The sequence below is a fragment of the Pyrus communis genome, chromosome 8 (genome assembly GCF_963583255.1).
Source record: "Pyrus communis chromosome 8, drPyrComm1.1, whole genome shotgun sequence".
NCBI classification, from domain to species: Eukaryota; Viridiplantae; Streptophyta; class Magnoliopsida; order Rosales; family Rosaceae; genus Pyrus; species Pyrus communis.
In genome coordinates, this window is record NC_084810.1 from 21451666 (window position 1) to 21475062 (window position 23397).

Consider the following 23397-nt stretch of genomic DNA (forward strand, 5'->3'; position numbering starts at 1 on the left):
GCATCACAAAGCTCCACGTGGCATATAACTCATCACAAATGGACAAGGCATCAATGACATGTGGCACAAATCAAGCAAAGGAAGTACAAAATTAAGCATTAAAATTGTACATGGAATTTTTTGAATATAATGCAATCTTCATGGAATTTGTTATAATTTATATATGGCGAACACCATCATTAAGATCATCAAAATTAAGTATTAAAATTGTACAGCAGTACGTATGGGATTGTTGGCTGCAACACCACCATCGACTAGGTCATATTTTATTGTGCCCTGCCCAAATTTGTGAGGAGGGAGATAGAACAGTGCTGCAGATGTAGCAATGCATACATCTTTTAGCAGAACATTCTTTGACTGGTCTCGTTTTGCCTGCATGATGATTTATATGTTAACGAGTACTAATACTAGAGAAATAAACTCATATTATAGTAGACTTAGGCTAGTGTGTAGACTATATTATCCTTAAAAGAAACTCGAATATTAGTTATACAAAAATACTTCGAAAACCATTGCTAATCGAACCTTCAAGGTGGAGAAGATGGGTCGGATGGATGTACTTCATATTGTCAGAATACAAAGAGATTTTTGTTCATCATATGTGTTCTTGATAGAGAGAGAAAGAGAAAGAGAATAGCAGTTTTAGAGATATAAGGGAATTATATCTTATATGTATTGAATCAATCATCTGAGTTACAACAGCTGCATATATATATATATATATAAACAAGGTTATCTTAGTCATTAAGCAAGCTAACTACTAATAACAAACTTAACTACTTAGCACCCTAATCTACGTACACTTGTCAATATCTGAAGCATCTAATACATCTTTACATCCCCCCGCAATCTCATGCTTGGATGAACCAAGCATTAGATTGGAATAATGAGACTGAAACAAAGGTGCAGCAAGACCCTTGGTGAGAATATCTGCAAACTGTTCTTTGGAGGACACATGACAAACATTCAAATCTCCTCGAATCACCCTTTTTGTGACAAAATGGTAATCTATTTCAATGTGCTTCACCCGAGAATGAAACACTGGATTAGAAGACAAAGCAATTGCTGAAATATTATCACAGTAAATCATTGGTGCAGTGAACACAGTAAATAATTGCCCTCTCATCACATATAAATCTACATTTTTTATCCTTACAAAGTCTATAAATGGATAATAAATATTGAGATATATGAGGAACATGCAGAATTTTCTTCAATTCAAATGCATATTTAGGTGTCCTTAATGTACTGGAGCCAATATGATAGATATGCAAACCTGAGCCACTGGCTGTGGTTACTGTATCTGTGCTAGAGAATGGAGTTGCAAGATTAAGGTTTGCCAAATCAGAAGTCATGTGAGATGTTGCTCACGTATCAGCCACCCAAAACTGGTCATGAGGTGCTGATGGTTGAAAAGTTGTATGCATAACAGATAAATTTGGAGACTTGGTATGAGAAATCAGTTATGTGATAACATTGCAAGGCAATATGTCCAACTTTCCAATAGATTTGATACTATGGCCTGGAGGATGGAGTAATGGAGGATGAATGTCTCTAGAAGCAGTCAACAACAATGTGACCTTGTTTGTTGCAAATTTGGCAGGTTGGAATATCATATCCATGATCAGGACATGTAGAAACATGTGGTTTTCCTGGACCAAGAATTCCTGCACTGGAATTTGAAAAACCAGAATCGAGTCTATTATTAGAATTATAGTTGTTTCTGCCTCTTCTTCTCCTTTGATGGAAATGTACCTTCCATTATCATTAGAAGAGCCACCATTATAAGTACCGGTGCTGGTTGATCCACTAGGGGCCCGTTTGTTTGATAGGATTAAGGAGGACTGGACTGGACTGGACTATAGTCCCTTGTTTGGTCTGCTGCAGGATTTGGTTTAATGAGATTAGGTGGGATTCGCTCGGATTAAACACCTCCTTACGAGGTCTTAACCAGGATCCCCGAAATTGGGCGGACTCGTAAGCCCAGAGAAAATCGCGAGGGTGACTTCCTGCTCGTCCTCCTTTCTCCGCTCTTTGTTTCACTCTCTCCTACTCTCTCCCTCTCTCCTTGCCCAGAACCCAGAATTATGAGACCTCATATCTGCTTTTCCCGTGCACATCTCTAGTTTATCGTCGAGCTCGCTGTCAAAAGGCAGTGCTTCTCCTCTGTTCAGATCCTCGACTTCGTCAACTCTCAATATCGTTCTCGACCATCACCTTCATCCGCCGGGACATCGTCGGCAAACTCCACGATGCCAGCCAAAACCCAGAAGACAAAAAATACCAATCTGCCAAAACCCAAATGAAATTCAAAAGCTTGTGAAAAGTTTAGGAAAAAAAAAAAAAAAAACCCATATGACAAATCAGAAGCTTTTGTTGAGAATTAATGAAAAAAAAAATGGAATTTGAAGATGAGGGAGAAAGTGGTGAAAAAGAATGGTGATGAGGGAGAAAGTAAAAAGAGAGACACAGAGGCAGTTGGACGGGAAGGAGGAAAAAATGGAGAGCATTCTAGAGAGAAAGGGTGCTCTAGAAAGGTAAAAGAAAAAAGAAAAAGAAAAAAATGTAAAAGATAGAATTAAATATTATTATTTTTATTATTTTAGTTTTTAATCCGATATTACACCAAACGCTTCACTAAGTTAGTCCAGCTTAATCCCTAAAATTAGTCCAGTCCGATTTAGTCCGGTGCAACAAACGCACCCTAGGAGTATAGTTCTATATTTGAGATTGATTATACCCTTCTCCTAACATCAAAGCCTTTCCTTTGTCTTTTTGCTCATTTGCCATCATTGCAGACACAAAGGTTTCACTCATAGAATTATTTTCAACAACAGCTTCTTCTGCTAATAGCTGGGACCTAAAATCCTTGGGTGAAATGACATTATCTCTCCTACTTATAACTGTTCGAAAAGTATTATACTCAGCAGGCAAGCCTTTAAGTGCCAAAATTACAATGTCATCATCTTCAAAGTTCACTCCTGCAGCAAAGAAATGATCCCTTACATCCTTGACTCTTTGAAGATATTGAGATACTGAATCAGAACCTTTCTTTATATTCTGCAACTCAATTTTCAGCTGAAAAATACTAGCTTTCGTGATTGTGGAGAACCTATCCTTTAAATTAGTCACATATCATGAGAAGTGAGACAACCAATGACACAAGACATGGCTGTGGGAGATAGTGTAGCAATGATCAACTGCATGAGAGCGCGGTCATGCATTTTCCAAATATGAAACTCCTCAGTTTCAACACCTTCAACATCCGAATCATCTTTAAACCGAGTAGGACATGGATGAATGCCAGCAACAAAGTCAAAGATACCATGACTTTGAAGAAGTAATCGAATTTGATAGTTCCATACAAGATAATTTGTATCATCAAGCTTCACAGTAACTGAATTAGAGACATTCGTAATGAGATTCGTGATCGGAGATTGTACAATCTGTAATTGTGCAGCAGTTACAATATTTGCAGACATAACTATGCAAGAATTTGAGAATTTGTGAAAAAGATCACAAAATTAAAGTTTCAGAAAGAAGAATCGTGCAAAATCACAAAGAATTCAACTTGTAGAGATCTTGTAAACTGACAGCACTCCAAACAGATCTTGTAAGAAGTAATTAATCGAACACTTGGTGTGCACAATCATGCATATACTTCACAGAACAACTTCGCAAATACACAAACGCACAGAGCTATGGAGAGAGAAAAGAGAGTAGAAATTCACACCAGAACAGATTGATCAGGAATGCGGAAGCAAAAAAGCAACTCAGGATCGAGAAATCTTCATCCCTGGTGAAGATACCATGTCAGAATACAAAGAGATTCTTGTTCATCATATGTGTTCTTCATAGAGAGAGAAAGATTCGAGAGAATAACAGTTTTAAAGAGAGAAGGGAATTATATCTTGTATGTATTGAATCAATCATCTGAGTTACAATAGCTGCACATATATATAGACAAGGTTATCTTAGTCACTAAGCAAGCTAAATACTAATAACAAACTTAACTACTTAGCACCCTAATCTACGTACACTTGTCAATATCTGAAGCATCTAATACATTTTTACACATATCACAACTGGGAATGATAATGTTGGTTAAGGTATCTCAAACGTTTGTTTCTCCAACGGTTTGCACAATCTTGTTTCGCAGATAAAGACCATCGAACTTTGGTCCTGTAAGCCGTAGAAAAACCTCCTGTAAATAGTTTCCTGCTAGCCTCTTCAACTTTCTAAAATTCTTCAAGAAGATGTCATATGTTTCTCTTATTCTTTTTTGTTTAATTTTGGGAAAAAAAAACAATAAGTATTAGATTTACCACGAGAAAACCCTCTTGAGAGATAGGGGTTCCCTAGTCTGTTTCTCTCATTCTTTGTTGTTTTGTGTCTTAAAAGCAATGTTGTAAAAGGCGAAGGCGTAGCCGAGGCGTTTCATGAATAGCCCCGCCTAAGCGAAAGCCTTGAGCCATGAGGCGAAGCCTTACGAGACGTAAATAATTAGGGATTGCTGTGGGTTATTTAAAAAAAAAAAAAGATTTGGACAAAATGACGTCGTTCTGCCCAAGTCTTAAAGAAAAATCATTCGTCTTCTACTTTGCGATCATCTTCTTCGTGAAAACGCTGCTGTCGCAACTGGAAAGAAAAAAAATAGAGGGCAGGGCCTTAGAGGCCTAGCCTTCAACTTCGAGGGGTCCCCATAATATTTCAAGCAAGGTTTTCAGCCACCTCAAAGGTGCACCTCAACCACGTCTAGGCGAGCTGAAGATTGCGATGCTTCAATTTCAGATTATAGATTGTTGAATCCTAAAAGACAGACGCCTAACAAACTACAAGCACAAGAGTATGGGCAAAATTATGTCTTTAAAACAATGCATTTATGCAAGCCTCAATCTCTACGTTCGTCTATTTTTCTTACTTTCTCCCTAATTGTTTATATTAATCTTGTACACAATCGATGTTGTGATTCTCTTTATGATTATTATCATTGGAATTCTTGTACTATTTCCATATTTTCTATTATTGCTCCAACAATATATACGTACCTTGGCTCCTCCGCAAGATTGGGTGGAGGGAAGAATTTTGGAGCCTCTTCAACAAAAAATTCAACGATTTTATTTGCTGCAAAAAGAGGTTTGTTTTTTTCATCTGGTTTGGTGAGCATGGCTGTGATAAGGCCTCCCATGCTGGTTCCGGCACTGAAGTCGAAGTAGTATGCAATCCTTGCATCTTCCCCATCCAATTTCTTTTGAAATTTTCATGCACACAGATGCGAGGAACAATATCAGTAGCAATCAAGGTTCTAAATGACGCTAGGCGCTAGTCGGGCAGCAGGGTGAGGCCTAGTGTCCAGGCGGCTAGGCGGATTTAAGCAAATATATTATATGTTATAAATAAGTGCCTATTTATACTTTAAAATGACACATAATTGTATTAGGATACATAAATTGCAAAATAAATTATATATAAATTATAAAGTATTCAAATATATTGAGAACATGAAGAGCAAACATATAATGATTGTTTATTCGAGTATTCAACAAGTCTTTTACATTTATTGAAAAAATAAATTGCAAAATGAAAGTTATCAAATTTCTGTGTAAGTGAGAGTCGCGACCTAGACGGATGCCCAAGCCCGCTAGGCGAACACCTAAGCAGATCTATCATTTTCAAACGTCTAGGAATTAATCGGGGAGGTGCCCAACCGTCTAGCACTTAGGCAATGCTAGATGGGGATTTTAGAACAGTGGTAAAAATTTGGTACATAATTAAAGAACATATTCAAGTTAGGAAGAACTAAGAATAAAAGGCCGGAACAGGGACAATATAATAACCTGGAGTTCGGATTCAAGACAGTCAAGTATGGTTGCCGGATGATGCCTCTCAGTCCTCCTCCGTCAATGCTGAGAATTGTTGTATATTTTCCACGATTAAATGCTGCCATTGTTGTCTGAGAAACTAATGTAGTTGGGAGTAATGGTATATGATGACCCTTATAATAAGGAGAGCGAAAGGAGAAAGCATTTAATAGAACCCTAATCAGACGTGTAGTGGATGGATGAAGCAAGTATTGACCTCTTTGAGAAGCTTTCCATTATCAAACATGTAGTGGATGGATGGATGAAACGAAGTATATCTCTTTGAGAAGCTTTCTTTTATCAAACATGTAGTGAAGAAATGGATGAAACGAAGTATATATCTTTTTTAGAAACTTTCCATTACCAGACGTGTAATAGATGGATGGTTGAAGCGAAGTATGTATACCTCTTTGAGAAGCTTTCCTATAGTAATAACCTTTATATGATTTAAGCCTTCATCTCTTTGAGAAAAATTCCAATCATCCGTTTAGGCATTTGTGCAATGATTGACGAATAGGCTCTCTCTTTTCGTGTCAATTAAGGCATTAATTATGCAATGATTAACGAATAGGAAAGCATCTCTCTTTTCATGTTAAAGTATTAATAACTAGGAGCGGGCACTCGTCGGGCCGGATCTACAATTGAAGGGATTGGACTGGATCTGTTTGAAAATAAAGCGGGACAGATCAGGCCATGTAATAGAAAATTAAAATTAGATTCAGACTTAATCCAACGTGTTTGAAACGGGCTAGTTCCCACAAGTCCACGGGTCCAATTTGGTTTTTTTTTTTACTTTTCTAAATTTGTGTACGGACTCAGAGAGGTCTGTGTACTCTAGAGGATGAAATAAATCACTTCTTATCCAACGTGAGCGTGGTTAATGGATCAAGATTGCTATATTTGCAAGGGACACATTCGCAATGCTATGTCTGATGACTAGTTCGATCTCTGCCATTATAATTATTCATGGTGATGTAAGTGACTAGGTTTTGTCTTCAATCTTTAAAGGATGAATACTTAACTCGGCGAATATTTCTTCTGTCTTGGCTTAAAATGTTAATGTCTTTACTCTTCAGTTAATACAAGACCGTCATATTAAAAAATATACCAAAGTCCAAAAGCAATAATCAGAAAGACGAATGGCTGCAATGCGCCCAATAGATATAGAGTCCCTTTGAGGAATACAAATTACCCTGCCTGCAAGAGCATATAATAAAAAGGAAAAACTAACGAAAATGACTTGAAAACTTTGAGTTTTAACAAAAATGATAAAAACGTGTTGTAAGTGAATAATATCATAATTGATTTTTTAGAATAAAAATGTGATTTTTCATTAAAGTGAACAGTACCGAAAGTATTTCGTTAAAACTCTCATAATAAAAAGGACATGAATCATGAACAAGTATATCAATACATTCATGCTTCTACTACTGCACAATCTTTCGTGTAATATGATTATAGCACACATCAAGAAAATGTTGCCATCACAGTCAAAAAGCAATAATCAGAAAGAAGAATGCGAGAAAGAAGAATGCGAGAAGGAAGAATCATCGCTCTGAAAAAATGATGGCACAAATCATCAGTCTGAAGAAATGCTTCTTAACGATTCATGTATGAAAAATGGTAATAATTCACTTACAGGATTATATTGGGTTTATCTCCAGTTAAGCTTCCGTTTGATCACTTTTCTAATACAATCCTTAACAATGAAACCTTACAATCTAAAAGCTTAAATTTTATACTTAATTAGTGTAGCCTTGTTAATAGACAACTGATTTTTTACAATGAGATATTCTATTCTAAACTATTCTATTTTCTGAGCAATATAACGTCATCTAACCTAAAGGAAATTTTGTATAGAAACATATGTATTCTACAATTATAACATGTAAAAAGTCCACCTCATAAAATTAAGAAAATATATGACACTAAGAGATAAAGTGAAGTATATATCCTTTTGAGAAACTTTCCTTTATTAGACGCGTAGTGGATGGATGAAGCGATGTATACATTTCTTTGAGAAGCTTTCCTTTATCAGATGTGTAACGGATGGATGGATGAAGCGAAGTATATATCTCTTTAAGAAGTTTTCTTTTATCAGACATGTAGTGAATTGATGGATGAAATATACCTTTATAGAAATCCAACCATGAACATATAACAAAAATGACAAAGAACATTGGAAAATTAGTTGCCCTCTCAAACTTACCAACCAAAAACTGCCTTGCTCCCCTGTTCTAAACACTCATCTACACTACCCTTTTTGCTCAAATACCGCTAACTTCATTGATACGATAATGACAACATATGAATACAATAACGACAATAATATTTTTAAGACAGTAAGAACAGTACATTGATAAGTATCGATATAATATGGAGTTGATTATAAATTAAAGCAAAATTTATGAATTCATATCGACTATAAGTTAAGAGTATTTTGTAACAATTAAAAAATACGTTGCTAATTTGGATTGGTGTGTTTGTACAAAAAAAAAAAAAAAAAAAGAATGAGTTCCGGTACAGATTTTTGTGTCCAGAACCAACAAATTGAGAGATTTGGATCGTTAAGAAATAAAAAAATATCTACATCATTCAAGTTTTATATTTCTGTGAAGTAGACCAGTAAGATTAATTGACTAAAATAAGCTGGAAAATTGAAATCGAGTGATTTGAATCACTCAACTTTTAAATTCCAGACAAAAAAATTTGGAGTGAATCTCGATCCGTGAAATAGGTCAACTAATCTCAGCATCCAAAAAACATTCCAACGCATGGGATGACCTCATTAAGGAGAACACACGCGTTCCTAAAACGGTGCGCAAAAACTAAACCGAAAATGCGTACTCTCTCTCTCCCTCCCTTCCCAATTTCTGGGTTCTTCGTTTCTTAAATATCCGTACGATTTTCCTCTGTTTTTCGTACCCTTTTTTCCCCCTTCATCCTTCCAATTTTCGAATTAGGATTTGAACAATTCGCACAGAATCTAGGGAGGGAGATGGGTAGCCCAAAGAAGGATCAGAACAAGGGCTTCTTCGCAGCCATGAGTTCCGGCCTCTCCATGTTTGGCAACGCCATGCACCGATCCGTCGGCGGGTTAGCTTTTTTTTTTTTTCTTCCCTTCTTCCTCGTAATTCAATATTCCGCTTGAAATTATCTTCCTTTAGAGGTGATTCATGGCGGCGGCGTCGTCGTCGTCAAATCCTGATTGTTTGCTTAATCTTTTCTGTAGATGTACTCTTAATCACTTTTTGATTTGGGTTCCGTAATTGGATTGAGCTGTGACATTTTGATCTTGCATGCGAAGACTGTGATGTATTTGGTTATATGGGTTATTGATATGCAACTTTGTGAGTGAATTGTTGAATGGAGAGTTCTGTTTTTTATTTTCGCGGTTTGATTTGTAATTGTGAGTTTGAAGGGTTTTAGGATGATTAGATTAGTTTAAAGAGACAATGTGGTCTTTGTATCAGCTCTTGAATTACTATACGAGTTAACTTGAGGTGGTGTTTTAATGAGCTGGTGAGACGGCTTGTGTGTGCGTTGGTGTTCGCGTGTGTAGTTATTTACAATCATCATCGTCCTACCAATTTAGATTTGTTTAAAAGTTTGGACATTTAATTTAAAACTAAACAGTTCTTATTATAGATCTCTTAATTTAAATTATTCGAACAAAGAATTGCTTATTACTTGCTAGAGAAGGGTGCCTTGGATAGCACTCCATTAGTTACCAAAGAGGTAGTCTATGACTTGGAATAAAATTGTAATGAAATTTTTAGATATACCAAAGAGTGATCGTATTAATAGATTGGTTCTGTTTAGGGACGTGATTTTAACGTCTTCTGAATCTCTTATTGAGCCATTAATCAGACTTATGTATAACTTGCATGTTCATTATTGTTGTCCTCGTTATATTATGGGTGCTTTTTGTGTACGTTTTCTGCGCTAATTTCATTTTCTTGTGTAATTTACTAATTGAGAAGAAGATGTCCGTGTCCTTATGAGATGTTATTATGCAGTGAGTTCTGCCAGTTGAGAATCTGGCTCTCTTGTCTCTTTTAGGTTGCTTGGTTATGAAGGGGTGGAAGTCATAAATCCAGAGGGAGGCAAAGAAGATGCAGAGGAGGAAGCTCAAAGAGGAAGATGGAAGCAGGAGGTATATGCCATTTTCATGTTTAATTCCAGAAATTAAAATGGAATCCTAGTTATCATTTTCTGGTTTAGTAAGCAATTTTATTGTTTGGGAAGGCTTAATTTTTCTGTTTTTATGCTTCAAATGTGAAATTATAATGTTCATTTTTAACTGACATCTCTTATACATCCTGACATATTGGCTTTCTGCATTTTTACTGTTTAAGGAACGAGACAGTTACTGGAGGATGATGCAGAAGTATATAGGTTCAGATGTAACATCAATGGTGACTCTTCCTGTACTTATCTTTGAGCCAATGACAATGCTGCAGAAAATGGCTGAGGTTTGTGAATATCTTTGCAGTGTTGTTATGCACATTGTATATATAGTCAAGTATGGTATAAATTGTGCATTGTCTGTGACAGTTAATGGAGTATTCACACTTGTTGGATCACGCCGATGAATGTGAGGATCCTTATATGCAGTTGGTGTTTGCCAGTGAGTATACCTTTCATTTGAACTTTTTTGTGATTCACATGCAAGTATAACTGTTTGATGCATTACTTTTATGTTATCCGTTGCAGCATCATGGGCGATATCGGTCTACTATGCCTACCAGCGGACGTGGAAGCCATTCAATCCTATCCTTGGGGAGACTTATGAAATGGTTAATCACTCAGGGGTTACATTTATTGCAGAGCAGGTGAGCCTTTGGGGGATATCACTGTCTTACCTATGTTAGTTGTCCTGAGTATGAGCTTTTGAGTGTTTGAGGTCGTTAGACCTTTGTCCCACTCAATAAGCAATAGTACCATCTTCTTGGATAAGCTTGATATTAGAACTTCTCCAAAAAGACCCTTTCTCCGAGAACTTTGCAAAATATCTTTTACGCTAAAGCTATTTTTATGTCTAGTAATCTTTTATCGTATTTCGATTTTCGAGTACTTCATTGTTAGTTTTTTCTTGCATTTTCTTCTGTCTTCCGTTTAAGAAGTAATGTTAAATGATTCATCATATATCATTGTTCCAGGTGAGTCATCATCCACCAATGAGTGCTGGGCATGCAGAAAATGATCATTTCACTTATGATGTGACATCAAAACTGAAGACTAAATTTTTAGGGAACTCTGTTGATGTTTACCCTGTTGGAAGGTAGTACACAGGTTTCTTGGTTTTTTTAACAAATATTTAGTTATGTATGTGTTTTATGTTCTCCCAACAATATAGTTTACATTTTTGGATGCCATTACCTTGTGTGAATAGAAGGGTTTTCTAATCTTCTGTTTTTTAATGATTTCTAAAGCCAATTCTTTGTGTGAGCTTAAACTGGTTACGCATTGCTATTATAATAGTATTTTTTATGGCCACTCAATACACATATCAACAAAATAGATGAACTGTTTTTGAATTATGGATATATGTTATATCATTTCAGTTTTGTTGATTTGTACTTCTGTTGATGCATATGGTTAGCTTTTTGAAATTTTATTACTATCATGTACTTTTTTTTATCATCATCGCATTTTCCTATTTCTTGGTCATCCTTTGAAGCTTGAATCTTGGTAACAATATTTATATGTTGTTTACAGAACACGTGTGACTCTTAAAAGAAATGGTGTAGTCTTAGATTTAGTGCCACCTCCCACAAAGGTAAACAACTTGATATTTGGCCGGACATGGGTTGATTCACCAGGAGAGATGATTATGACCAATCAGACGACTGGGGACAAAGTTGTGCTATATTTTCAGCCATGTGGCTGGTTTGGGTATGGCTTCAAATGTCTCTATAAACTAATAAGTGAAGACGGCTGCTTCATTCTAAATGATTCATTGGATCCCGCTGTAAATAATCTATTCCAGTATAATCAAGTAAAATTTGCGAAACTTTGTTACACTTTCATGACTTCCATCAGTAGCGCCCAAAATTAGAGCATACGACGATCTCTAAGTAGTTATCCATGTCCTTTCGTCTCACTTGTCACCTGCTAGTGGTGTACAATTAAAAGTTGTATTTGGTTGCAGAGCTGGCCGCTATGAAGTGGATGGATATGTTTATAATGCTGCTGAGGAACCTCAGATACTGATGACTGGGAAATGGAATGAGTCAATGAGTTATCAACCATGTGATTTGGAAGGGGAACCCCTTCCAGGCACAGAATTGAAAGAGGTTACTCATGGACTCTGTCTTTGTTGTATAATTTGGTTTGTTATTGAAATTTTGTTCTAATATTTCTAGTCATTGTGCTGTGGAAAGGGTGAAATCTGTGGCCTGGGCATTATTATTTTTTCTGATACAGTCAGTTAAGTTTAGGGTAGTGCTATTCGCACACCTCTTCTTACCTCCCACACACCCTTGTTAATTTTTGTCCATTGATCTTCTTCAATTCATTCGATCCGACGGCCGGAAATTGAGAGGGGTGTGCGAGAGGTAAAAATAGGTGTGTGGATAGCACCACCCTAAGTTTAATCTGCAACATGTGCATTTACTTTTCTTGGATTTAAATCACACACGTACACAGGTGCGCGTGCACGCACACACAGGAATATATATATGTATGACTGTAATTAAGAGAATTTGATGCAATTATTTCTTGGATGACCCATAGTGTATAATTAGTTAAGAGTGATGCTAGGGAGACTAAATTTGTAGAAAAGTTTGTAAACTAAATAACGTCGAAGTTGATGAGTGGATTATTAATTAAACATTGATAAACGTGCTCATTTTCTATTGGTTAGTTTGCAAATTTAGTCTACAAATTTAGTCTCCCTAGCATTACTCAATTAGTTAAAGACAACTAGCTTCCCACCAGAGTGGTGTAAAGGCTTGTTACTTTTCGTGCTTTGTGAAAGTCTTCACTAGTATTTGTATGTCGGGTTTCAGCTGCGTCCTTTGGTACAGAAACAACAGTTTCAAGAAGATGATGATTAGTTTGTTCACTAGGCTCTCTTTCCAGAACATTGTTTTTTACTGGATCAGACCTCGTATGATTTTAATTAATTTTCTGGGTAAAAATACTGAATAGCATACATTTATTTTTCTGCAGGTTTGGCACGTTGCTGATGTTCCAAAGAACGACAAATTTCAGTACACATATTTTGCGCATAAACTAAATAGCTTTGACACCGCTCCTAAAAAGTTTTTGGCATCAGACTCTCGTTTGCGGCCGGATAGATATGCACTTGAGAAGGGTGATCTATCCAAATCTGGTGCAGAAAAAAGCAGGTCTCTCTCTCTCAAAAAAAAAAAAAAAAAAAAGGATTTAGTGTTATTTCCATTAAGGAATCAGATGGTGATGTTCTTTTTAATGGGCTTCCATCATTTGTTTGTTTCAGTTTAACATAACCGGTCATCATGCATGCATTGAGTCTAATGTTCCCCCAAAAAGCTGATTGTCCCTTTGTTACCCTATTTTTCTTTCAGATTGGAGGAGAGGCAGAGAGCTGAAAAGAAAGAACGAGAGGCCAAGCATCATCAGTTTACACCAAGATGGTTTGACTTGACTGAGGAAGTTACACCTACACCTTGGGGTGACTTGGAAGTCTATCAATATAACAATAAATACACTGAACACCAAGCCGCAATTGATAGCTCTGACTCGATTGATGTGGTTGATGTTACATCAATTGAATTCAACCCATGGCAGTTTGGTAACCTGTCTGCAGAATGAGGTATACCCACCTTCGTGTTAGCTTATTGGATTTTGCTGCTAGTTCGGGAACATTTTCGCTTGTGGAAGCAGTCTGTCTTCTGTTGGCATGTGTACATTGTTGTATCCCGTTCCATAATTCTTTTCCGGTTGATCCTTGCTCTTCTTTGTTCCTTTCCCCTCCCCCCAAAATTTTTCCTGTTTGTTACCAAGATCTTCTAATCTACAAAAGAGAGAAGCAAAGACGTGGAAAAGGTTACATGAGTCTCTGGTAAATGTTATGATATCGCGGTGATGCATTGCCAGGTCTTCTGACGTGCGGTAGAAACAGCTATGTCCATGGAGCAACATCACTGCCCTGAGCCTCGAGTAAGAGTTGGTGTTATGTCATCTTACTGGGTGGTGGTTTCACCCTTCCCTTCTAGACATGGACCATGTTTCTTCTTCTCTCTTCATTTAGTTGATGCACATCGCTTTACGGACACCCGAGTTGGGATAAGAAATACACTAGTTTACTGTACAAAAATATGAATCATTTTTTTCCCCTTTGGTTTTGTTTCCCCTTCTCTTAGTTATCTATATGCTCTAAGGGGGTGGTGTATGGTTACTTAAAATTTGAAACCTTCATTTTCATGTTTTGTGAAATGTTGATCATAGTGAATAGAACAAAGGAAAATAATTCTTCAATTTAGGACCAATATAATCGAATTCATCATGGTTCTCTTCTATGATTTAGCAGGATAACTCTCACACCAGATCAGACCAGTGTGAAGTGTGGTGTCACATGGAATCTCATGTTCTATGAGAAGTACTTTATGTATGATGTGGTCGTGCCTCCTACCCAAGTCATTCCACCAAAGTTCGTTGGGTATTCCTCAAGTATTTTGTTCTCACCCAAGCTTGCGCTAATCGCACCTGGTGTGGGAGGACTAACACGAAAGGGTTCATTGCAATAATGGCGTATCCTAGTTCAATAATGCAATGTTATGTGTAAGTTTCTCTTCATATGATATTATATTATTAGACTAGAAAATCGTGCAATGGTGAACATGTTCTATGTTAATTGCTCTCCTGTGTGAAAGTCATCTTAATTAGGTAACCCAACCTAAATTAGAAAATTGTGCAATGGTGAACCTGTTCTATGTTAATTGCTCTCTTGTGTGAAAGTCATCTTAATTAGGCAACCCAATCTAAATTTCTTTGTGCATTCATTCCTCTTGGCTTGGAAAAACCATGGTTTACATCTGAAACTCAAATACCACAATGGCACCTTGGGCCCATGTTATCATGGCCCCCACATTCATTTCAAATCAAGGGCCCATGGGTCTTAATATAGTGATGTCCCCATCATTTATGGACCCTGGTGAAGAGATTCTCAAATTTTATGTCCCTCCCAATTTAACAAGTTTGACGGCTCCATCAACAACAGCTTTTCCGCCCCTTGCATTTAAAACTTCAAATGACCAAAAAATGGTATTTTCCCAAAACAATTGAATTACAAAAGAAATGTAATAGACAAAGAGTGGTGGTCCTACGACTCCCACGTCCTACCCCAACATTTGAAGGCACTTGCACTTTTACTTGCTTGTTTGGTTTATGTGTCCAACTAAATTCTAATAGTTGCCTAATAACAGGCCCCCATTTATATACTCAAATATGACAATTTGGTTATTACATTAGATGAGGTTTTCTCTTGAAACCAATGCAAGTTTTAGTAGCGTCACAGGTCTAGTTGATAGGATTAAAAGTACAGCACAAAGTAGCACATAAATATCCTATTAATTTTCCTTATTAACAATAAGATTTGTCAATTGTAGCATATGAAAATAAGGGTCTTTCCCGCAGAAGATTGTTTTATCTAACTACTTAAAATGTCACAAAAACTGGGCTGTTGTCCCTACTGACCAGCCACTGAAAAATAATTATTAGACTGACTTACACTTATCTAAAGTCTACGAAATTTTATATGTAGATACTAGACACACAGAGCTACACTCACACAATTTTTTGGGATTTTTGGAGTTGATTTGCTATTTAAATTAAATCGAACAAAAACAGAACAGAAACAGATTTAAGTAGTTCACAAATTAAGAAAAACGAGTTAGGGGAATTGCTATCCACCACCAAATAATCATACAAACATGTTATGTTTCATTCAAATTCCTTTTATTTCCGGATGAAGATGCTCAAGTTGGCTCAATGTTAGAACTCAACCTATTACTCTTTCTTATGTAGTATGTTAAGAGAATGACGTTTTCAACTTAACTTAGTCCCTAACATGCAATCTAGAATGGTGTGTTCATAGATTTAACAAGTAGAAATCATTAAGAACAAAAAGAGTTTGAGTCATCACAAGGCATCGTAAGTGCTGGCGTTGTCTTACTTATCCTAGAAATTGGTTCACATGTTAATCGCAATTAACAAGTACTACTCTAGAACATATGTAGATCCTTATTCGACAAGGGCAGGCACACACATATTCATAGCATTAGAATCCTAGATATGCTTACTAAGTATGCATCCGTAGAAAACACATAAAAAATTCATCAATGAGACAAGTAGTGAATTAATTTTCATCCGTTCATAAAAGTAATTCAAACGAAATGTCATAACAAACTTGCAATCATATTTGGGGCTTCAAAACAGCCCCTAACTACTAAAAATTTAGTTACACAATCGTTAAGTTAAAACAAAAGATAGACATGAGTTTGAGAAAATAGAACCGAAAGAAATCGACTGAGGCTTCCTCTTTCCTTCCTTCCCCAATACTACTTTTAAACCAATTCTTGCCGCATCATTTTCTTCTCCTTAACTCACCCACTAATAGCCATTTAGTGATGATAATAAATGAGAGGAAATGGTAAAACAATTGTAACTCCTTGGGTAGCCTTTATGCCAATTACTCCCTCTTAATCCTCATCTTTAATTCCATTTCCTCTGATATTTGAATAGGTGTCAGCTGGCTTGTTCTTGATTGCATCAGTTTTGGCTGCTAGATTTATTGGATTTATTGCTTTCAATGCTTTCTTGTCAGTTACAAACTGCTCAGCCTCTTGGGAACCTTTCAGTGTTAAAATGACCATAACTTCTTCTAGAAAAATGATATTAGTAATCCGTGAAATGCTCCTGAAAATAGATATCCGTAGCTTTCCAACCATATAAGCCTCATACTCTAATTCATTCTGAGCTGTCCACAACTTGCTTCCAAAGTCAGCTGACGTGCACAGGCAGTTTTGACGAATTTGTTACTTAAAATCCCACTTGTGCTATTTTTCTTTTCTTTGCTTGACAAATCCTACAAAACACAAAAACAAAGTAAATATCTCAAAAATATAAGGAACTAACTAAGAAAAGACAAGTGAATTTGATATAAAATATATATAAATATGAGCTTATCACTAGTCACTGTGTATTCAGAGAGTGTTATCAAATAGATATTTGTCATTTGACATCACCGATAACATGAGAGTATTTCTCATGCATTAAAGACCATCTAAAACACTATTAATGAGTATCTAGGGTGTCTATTATATTCTTAGTTCCATTGAGATATTTGTAAGAATATCCCAAGATCTAACAGGATGGTCTTAGGATAACAAAAGAAAACAATATGCAGACTGTACTCACATATGCATGTGGCATGGCATGCATGCATATGATCGTGAAATACTTACCTGTTGCCATGAGTGCTTTTGGTGCAAAGTTGAAGTAGTCTTCTACTTCCAATACCTCTTTATGAATTCTACGAGCGAAATAGGTTTGTAGTTTTGTGAGATTCCGGTATGGAAGCAGGGACTTCTTCTTGGTTATATAGCTAGGGTTTCAACCAATTCCACCCTATTAACGGAAAGGATATCCACCCTAATTTTTCTAATCAATTAGAGTCCCATCGTGACTCTTATACCTTGTATTCTCTTAATAAAAGGCCCATAAATTGATTGCAAGTAATTAGGACTCCAATATGTTTATTCCCTTAAGGCTCCAAGAATCATGAAAGATTTCATTAACTTGATTATCAAGTCAACTACTCTATCCAAGATTCTCGGCATAATTCATTGTCATTCACAAATGGTTTTACAATATTTACCATTGAATTCAAGTTATAGCACGTGTTTGTTAATTAATATTATACGTTTGGTATAAAGATGTTGTCCGCCATGTGTTGTTATAATCAAAGTATATAAATTGACAATATCACATGAGCTTGCCATGCAATATTAATGTTATACACTTTGTATAAAGATGTTTGCTGATCAAGGGTTGTAATTCGAGTAAATTGATAAGATCACGTTAGTTTACCATGTCAGATTATACACAATAGTTTTTTCGATCGATCAATAGTTCACAATGGCCGTCACCCACTCTTCCGTGGACAATAGTGATCATAAGTCTTGCAAATTTTTTTTTTTATATATATACAACGATATATTTACACTCACAACGATACACACACACACACACACACACTAAGAAGAGTGGGGAAATAAATTAGTTGCCAACTCGTAATTTTCAACATTCGAACTTGAGGTCTCTCACTGAGAAATAAAAAAAAAATTTACTAAACCATAATACTAAGTGACAAAGTGTTGCAAAACTTTAAATAAATAATTTTAGCATCACCTTAATGTCCTTAAAATTAAAAGTTCTACATGATAATCCCTTAGGCAACTTGGGGTCTTGCATTGCACCATTGCAAACCTGTAAATCCGAATAGGTTCTTCATCTCCAATGTGGGTGGGAATAATTATTGGGAATTATTTTGGAGATATAATTAAATAAATAAAAAGAAAAAGAAAATAAATAGTTTGAATATTGTTCCAATCTTCTTCCTCTTTACCTGGATAGGGTTGGTCATGGGTCAATGACATATCATAGTCAATTATGCCATGCTTCGTTGGAATTGGAAATTAACTCTCACACTATTTTACAGGCTAAATAAGAAACCTCATAAACCATGTGCTCTTTGGCCAAGAGTTTATTTTCTTTTCTGCTTCTTTGGTTTCTTTAGTCTACATACGCGGTGGCCTGAGTAGAATGTGCAATAATTAAAAAAAATAACATCTTTAAAAATATTTATTTTAAAAGCACTTTCGAACGAATTTTATAACTTTTTTATGAAATATAAGAAAATGACTTGTGTTTTGATTTTTTAATGAGAGAACGAATTAATTGTTGAATGGGTGACCCAGCCACCGTATCTGAATAATGTCATGACATATATCAATTTTACCCACAATTTTCTTCCCAACAAAAATAAAAAAGAAAAAAAGAAAAACAAAAGAAAGGTGAAGTCAACTATGCTGAGATTAATAAAACAGTTGTAAGTAGCGTGTAATCTAATCCCAACCCTAACGAATAAGAATCTCCTGCCGCTTAATTCTAATTTATAAGAAGAAAACAAACAATAATAATTAACATTGATTAATTGTGACTTAGTACAACGGTTTAGTGGTATTCCTATTTACGTGTAAATGAGAGATTTTAGGTCCAATTCTTACCAAAGGCAAATTTGAACCACATTATTGCTAGCCAATTATGAGGCTAAGTCCTCCCCCTTCCTCCTTAGTGTAGATATAGTTTTTTGTTAAAAAAAAAAAGACACATATTATGTTTTTTTAATAAATAAAATTAAGATAACATATTGTCCAATAATATTTTTTTACTCTAAAATGGATCAGTTAGTGGCTTCGCTATGACAGTCTAACATTCCGAATGCTAGGAAGATTCTGAGAAGCATTAGAACCTCCCATGTCCACTATTGTGTGAGTTACAAATACCAGGAATCAAACCTAAGACAAATAAAATACGAACCTTAAATTCGTCCTCATCTATTGAACTATTCCGTGGTTAATAATATTCTTGTTGTTGGGTTACAAAGTCTCTGTTGAAAGGCTCCACGTAACAGAAAGCTACAGGGAGCAAAGAGTTTCTCAACCGCCACTTCCAACCATTACCCCTCCCACCTCTCAACAAAATGAATGAGATCTGATGTTCCCTTTTACGTCAAGAAACCCTTCATCTTACGTGAACTTCAATTTAACTTCAATCCTGCAAACTTTCGCTTTAAATTAAAAGAAACATGAAATGGAACACTTTTCTTTTCCTATTTGCATAAAACATTGATGATGATATATAGAAATTTTGTGTGTTTTGTACTCTTTTGTGCTTTATATTTTATTGTCATTGTTCAAGTGGAAAAACAACTAGTTGTTCAAGCATAAAAACGACTAGCATGAGTTGCTTATGTACGAGTAAACCAATATAATTGTCAATGAATCTTGAGTTTCAATAGAGTCTACATGAGTTAAAAGTTTAGGATCGGCTAGGTACTTGAAGTATTGTGTTTTAGTATATCTCATACACGTAAATTATGGCATAAACCTGAAACAGAAAAATCAAGTTTTTGAACTGTCACCATGTAAAAAACTCATTCACTCATGTTATAAATACTTCAAACATTTAATTATTTAGTTATTATTTTTTTTACGCACATTTGAACGTATGGATACGTGTAATATTATTAAGTGGATATGTCACGATAACGGTGGACTTATTCTTTGTAATTGCTCTACAATATATATAGCCAACTAAAGGAAGATTCCAAAGTCATTGGCAGAAACCGACAGGCAGCTTGTGGTCCCTATTAGTATTGGAAATTCCAAATCCGAATGGGTAAGATCAAGATGAGATGATCAGCTGGCAGTTGAACAAGGCTGAGAACAAATGAAGGCATAATCTTAAGGGTTCTTTAGAAAAAGGCTCTGAAACTCTAATTTTCCAAACAAAAACCCACATAATATTAAACTTCTAAATAAAATTCAAATTTCAAATAGAGTATCATGTAGACAAATATGTAACCAATTATCATCACATATTTACAACTTATGCCACAAAACTCTAGTTATGTCAATAAATATTATTACCCACCCTAATTATGATTAGCAATTAACCCCATATGGAAATTTTACCTTTCTTGTATGATCAATATTAGGAATATATATATATATATATATATATAAATTTAGCTATGTTCATAAACAATTTATGGGCACATTTTTCGTTTGGAAAGAAAAATCCTTTGTACAATCAGTTATTTTGCATCAAATAATAATATTGTTTTATAAAACAACAAAAAACCAATTAATACTCTTTTATGTTGTAGGTAAATTATTTTACCTAGATTATTACATACATTAGGCATTTTTTGTTTGTTATCATATATGCTTGTTAAAAATAATTTATCTATATTTATATGTAAAATATAAGTAAATTAATTTTGAATCAGATAGTATTTATTTTGTAGGTAAATTAAAATAGTAGTTCCATTATTTTGGGAAAGTTAAACAGTGCCTAAATAATTTCGTAAAAATTAAACCAAGACAAATTATCTCCATTAAAATAAAACAGTACATATTCGACAAAAAATAAAAATAAATAAATAAATAAAATAAAATAGTAGATACATTATTTTCTTATAAGATTAAACAATAGGTAAATTATATTGTAGGTACATTATATTTGTAGTATAAAAAAATAAATTGAAATTCATAAACAAAAAGTAGTAGATATATTAATTTTTAATCAAATTTCCTTTATTTGTTGGTGAATTATTTTCATGCATTATTATATATATTGGGCATATTTTACTACTAATATATATATATATATATATGTGGAAAAATTTACCTATATTCTCATATAAAATATAGATAAATTTATTTTGAATCAAATAACATTTTTTATTCTATAAGTAATTTTTTTTTTTTTTTTGAGTTGAAATGATAGTGACTTTATTAATGTCAAGAAGACGACATACAATAATCCAAGAGGGTACCCTGGAGTAAATTATTTTGCATGTATCATTACATATACATGGCAAATTTATTACTAATGCACATGTCCAAATAATTTACCTATATTTTTTAAATATAGGTAATTTATTTTATAGTGCTCTTCCAAATTTTCATTTGGTAAGAAAATGACAAGATTAAATTAAAATTGTCTAAATTTATGCAAATTTAAAAAACAATTACAAACTCTTAAGGAAAGTATAACATTATTAGTTCTTTTTTGCCTTAACATACAATTTGTTTTGATATATTAATGCAATGATTTTAAACATTAATACATTTCTTTTTATTAATTTCTCCCTTCAAATCTGCATAGAATTAAATGTCTACGTCAAAACGGTAATTAGGGGTATTTTAGGCATCTAAAAAATAAAAAATGTGTAAAGGCAAACAAAATTAATGAATTTACTTATGTGGAGCATAGTCTTTGGGTTTTATTCAGATAAAAAGACTATGTCGGGTTTTATGTAAAGAAACTTGAGTTTCAGGGGCTAAAGTCATATTTTCAGTAATCTTAATTCTAAAGGCCTACCAGCACCGATCATACCATACCCATACGCTTCAAAACCTCCCAACGCTATTTTCCTTCTGATTTATCATTTTAATTCAATTTAATTGGAATCACACATTTATTTGCTTTTCCCAGATTTTATCCTAATAAAACTACAAATCGTTATCTGCATGCACTTTTTCCAGCTTTCTTGGGGCTGCATTTTTTGCCTTATTCAAACGGAATGCAATTGCAGACATCTCTCTCTCTCTCTCATGCATGCATGGGCCAGCTTAGCAAGCAGCCAAAGCTAAACCGTCTTACTTTGACATGTGCATTCTACATCCATCATGTGCATGTCATTATCTCACACTATTTCAACCGAATACCTGTATTCAAATCTAGCTACTTTCCCGTTCTACCAGATCTAAACGATTAATTAAAAAAAAAAAAAAACAGATGTATAACATATACAATAATTAGATAACCAATTATGCCTTGATATTAATTAATGGATGAAATAATTATGCATGAATAATAGAAAAAGTGTTGCTCGATAAGAAATGTTATGTTCTCTGATAGTATGTTCTACTACGTTAGACTATCAATTTAGACTATAGTTAGTTTTAGTGTGTTAGGCTGTCAATTAAAACTATTTGTTTTGTGACTTCTTTTTTCAATATCAGATTAGAGGGTTAATATGTTATTTTTGCAATCAAATATCCGAAGAATCAAAGCGTATAAAACTCCCGTGTGTAGTAAAAAACGAAAAATATCAAGTTGGACAGAAATAAGAGAAGTCAATTGTCTTTACTTGTATATTTCATTACTCAACTGCATACAAATTTGGTGGACTATGAGGATTATGAAGTAATTGACATTCAACAAAACGTCATGATCATACAATAAAAACCAACGTTGATTACTAATTAGAAGTGAAAAACATATCTTGATCCCTGATTTGGCAGAATTAGAACAAGCTGGATCTCTTTGTATTGGTCGTCTAAGCTGTGGACTAGTCAATAAACATCAATTTACATATTACATGCGAATTAAGTGTTTAAGCTTAGGATCTGGTCCATGCACGTCTCTACTATGACTCCATGCATGCTGCTTGACTTGGTGTTCATCTTGATCATTTAAACTTTTTTGAGTTCATCTTGATCATCAATTAATTTTTTTATAAACATATTATTCAAGTTCATTGACAAGTTTTTTTTTAATGAAGTTCATTGACATTTTAATAACCCTTTTTAGGGCACGTGTTTTCACTTTTTGTTTTAGGAGATTTAAGTTTCATGAGAGTTTGTGTAGGATTATCAGATAGACGGGTCGAAGGTCATCACTTCCAACAATATTGATATTGTCCCCAACTTGTTAACTACCACTTGCACAGTTTGACAGGTGTGGGGTATTA

The 23397-nt window shown here is 34.7% G+C and overlaps 1 protein-coding gene and 1 pseudogene across 2 annotated transcripts; one reads left to right on the forward strand and one right to left on the reverse strand.

The window, feature by feature from the left end:
- Window positions 1-201: 201 nt before the first annotated feature.
- Window positions 202-5947, reverse strand: LOC137743125 (patatin-like protein 2; annotated as a pseudogene).
- A 2703-nt stretch (window positions 5948-8650) lies between these two features.
- On the forward strand, window positions 8651-14278 carry LOC137742474 (oxysterol-binding protein-related protein 3C-like). Of its 2 annotated transcripts, none has more exons than XM_068482354.1 (10): window positions 8651-8957; window positions 9881-10017; window positions 10220-10336; window positions 10419-10491; window positions 10578-10696; window positions 11024-11145; window positions 11583-11759; window positions 12016-12160; window positions 13038-13216; window positions 13415-14278. In XM_068482354.1, exons 3-10 carry the CDS (start codon window positions 10241-10243, stop codon window positions 13659-13661), a joined length of 1158 nt encoding a protein of 385 aa, XP_068338455.1. In that variant the 5' UTR covers window positions 8651-8957; window positions 9881-10017; window positions 10220-10240; the 3' UTR covers window positions 13662-14278. The 2 variants fall into 2 exon arrangements, with proteins under 2 accessions (XP_068338455.1, XP_068338454.1); XM_068482353.1 differs by having other exon boundaries at window positions 9924-10017.
- Window positions 14279-23397: the final 9119 nt, after the last annotated feature.

Coding starts and splice junctions, on each gene's coding strand:
- LOC137742474 (XM_068482353.1), top strand. CDS start 8,860: ATGGGTAGCCCAAAGAAGGATCAGAACAAGGGCTTCTTCGCAGCCATG. Junction 11,146..11,582: donor GATGTTTACCCTGTTGGAAG/GTAGTACACAGG, acceptor TGTTGTTTACAG/AACACGTGTGACTCTTAAAA. Junction 13,217..13,414: donor TCTGGTGCAGAAAAAAGCAG/GTCTCTCTCTCT, acceptor TTTTTCTTTCAG/ATTGGAGGAGAGGCAGAGAG.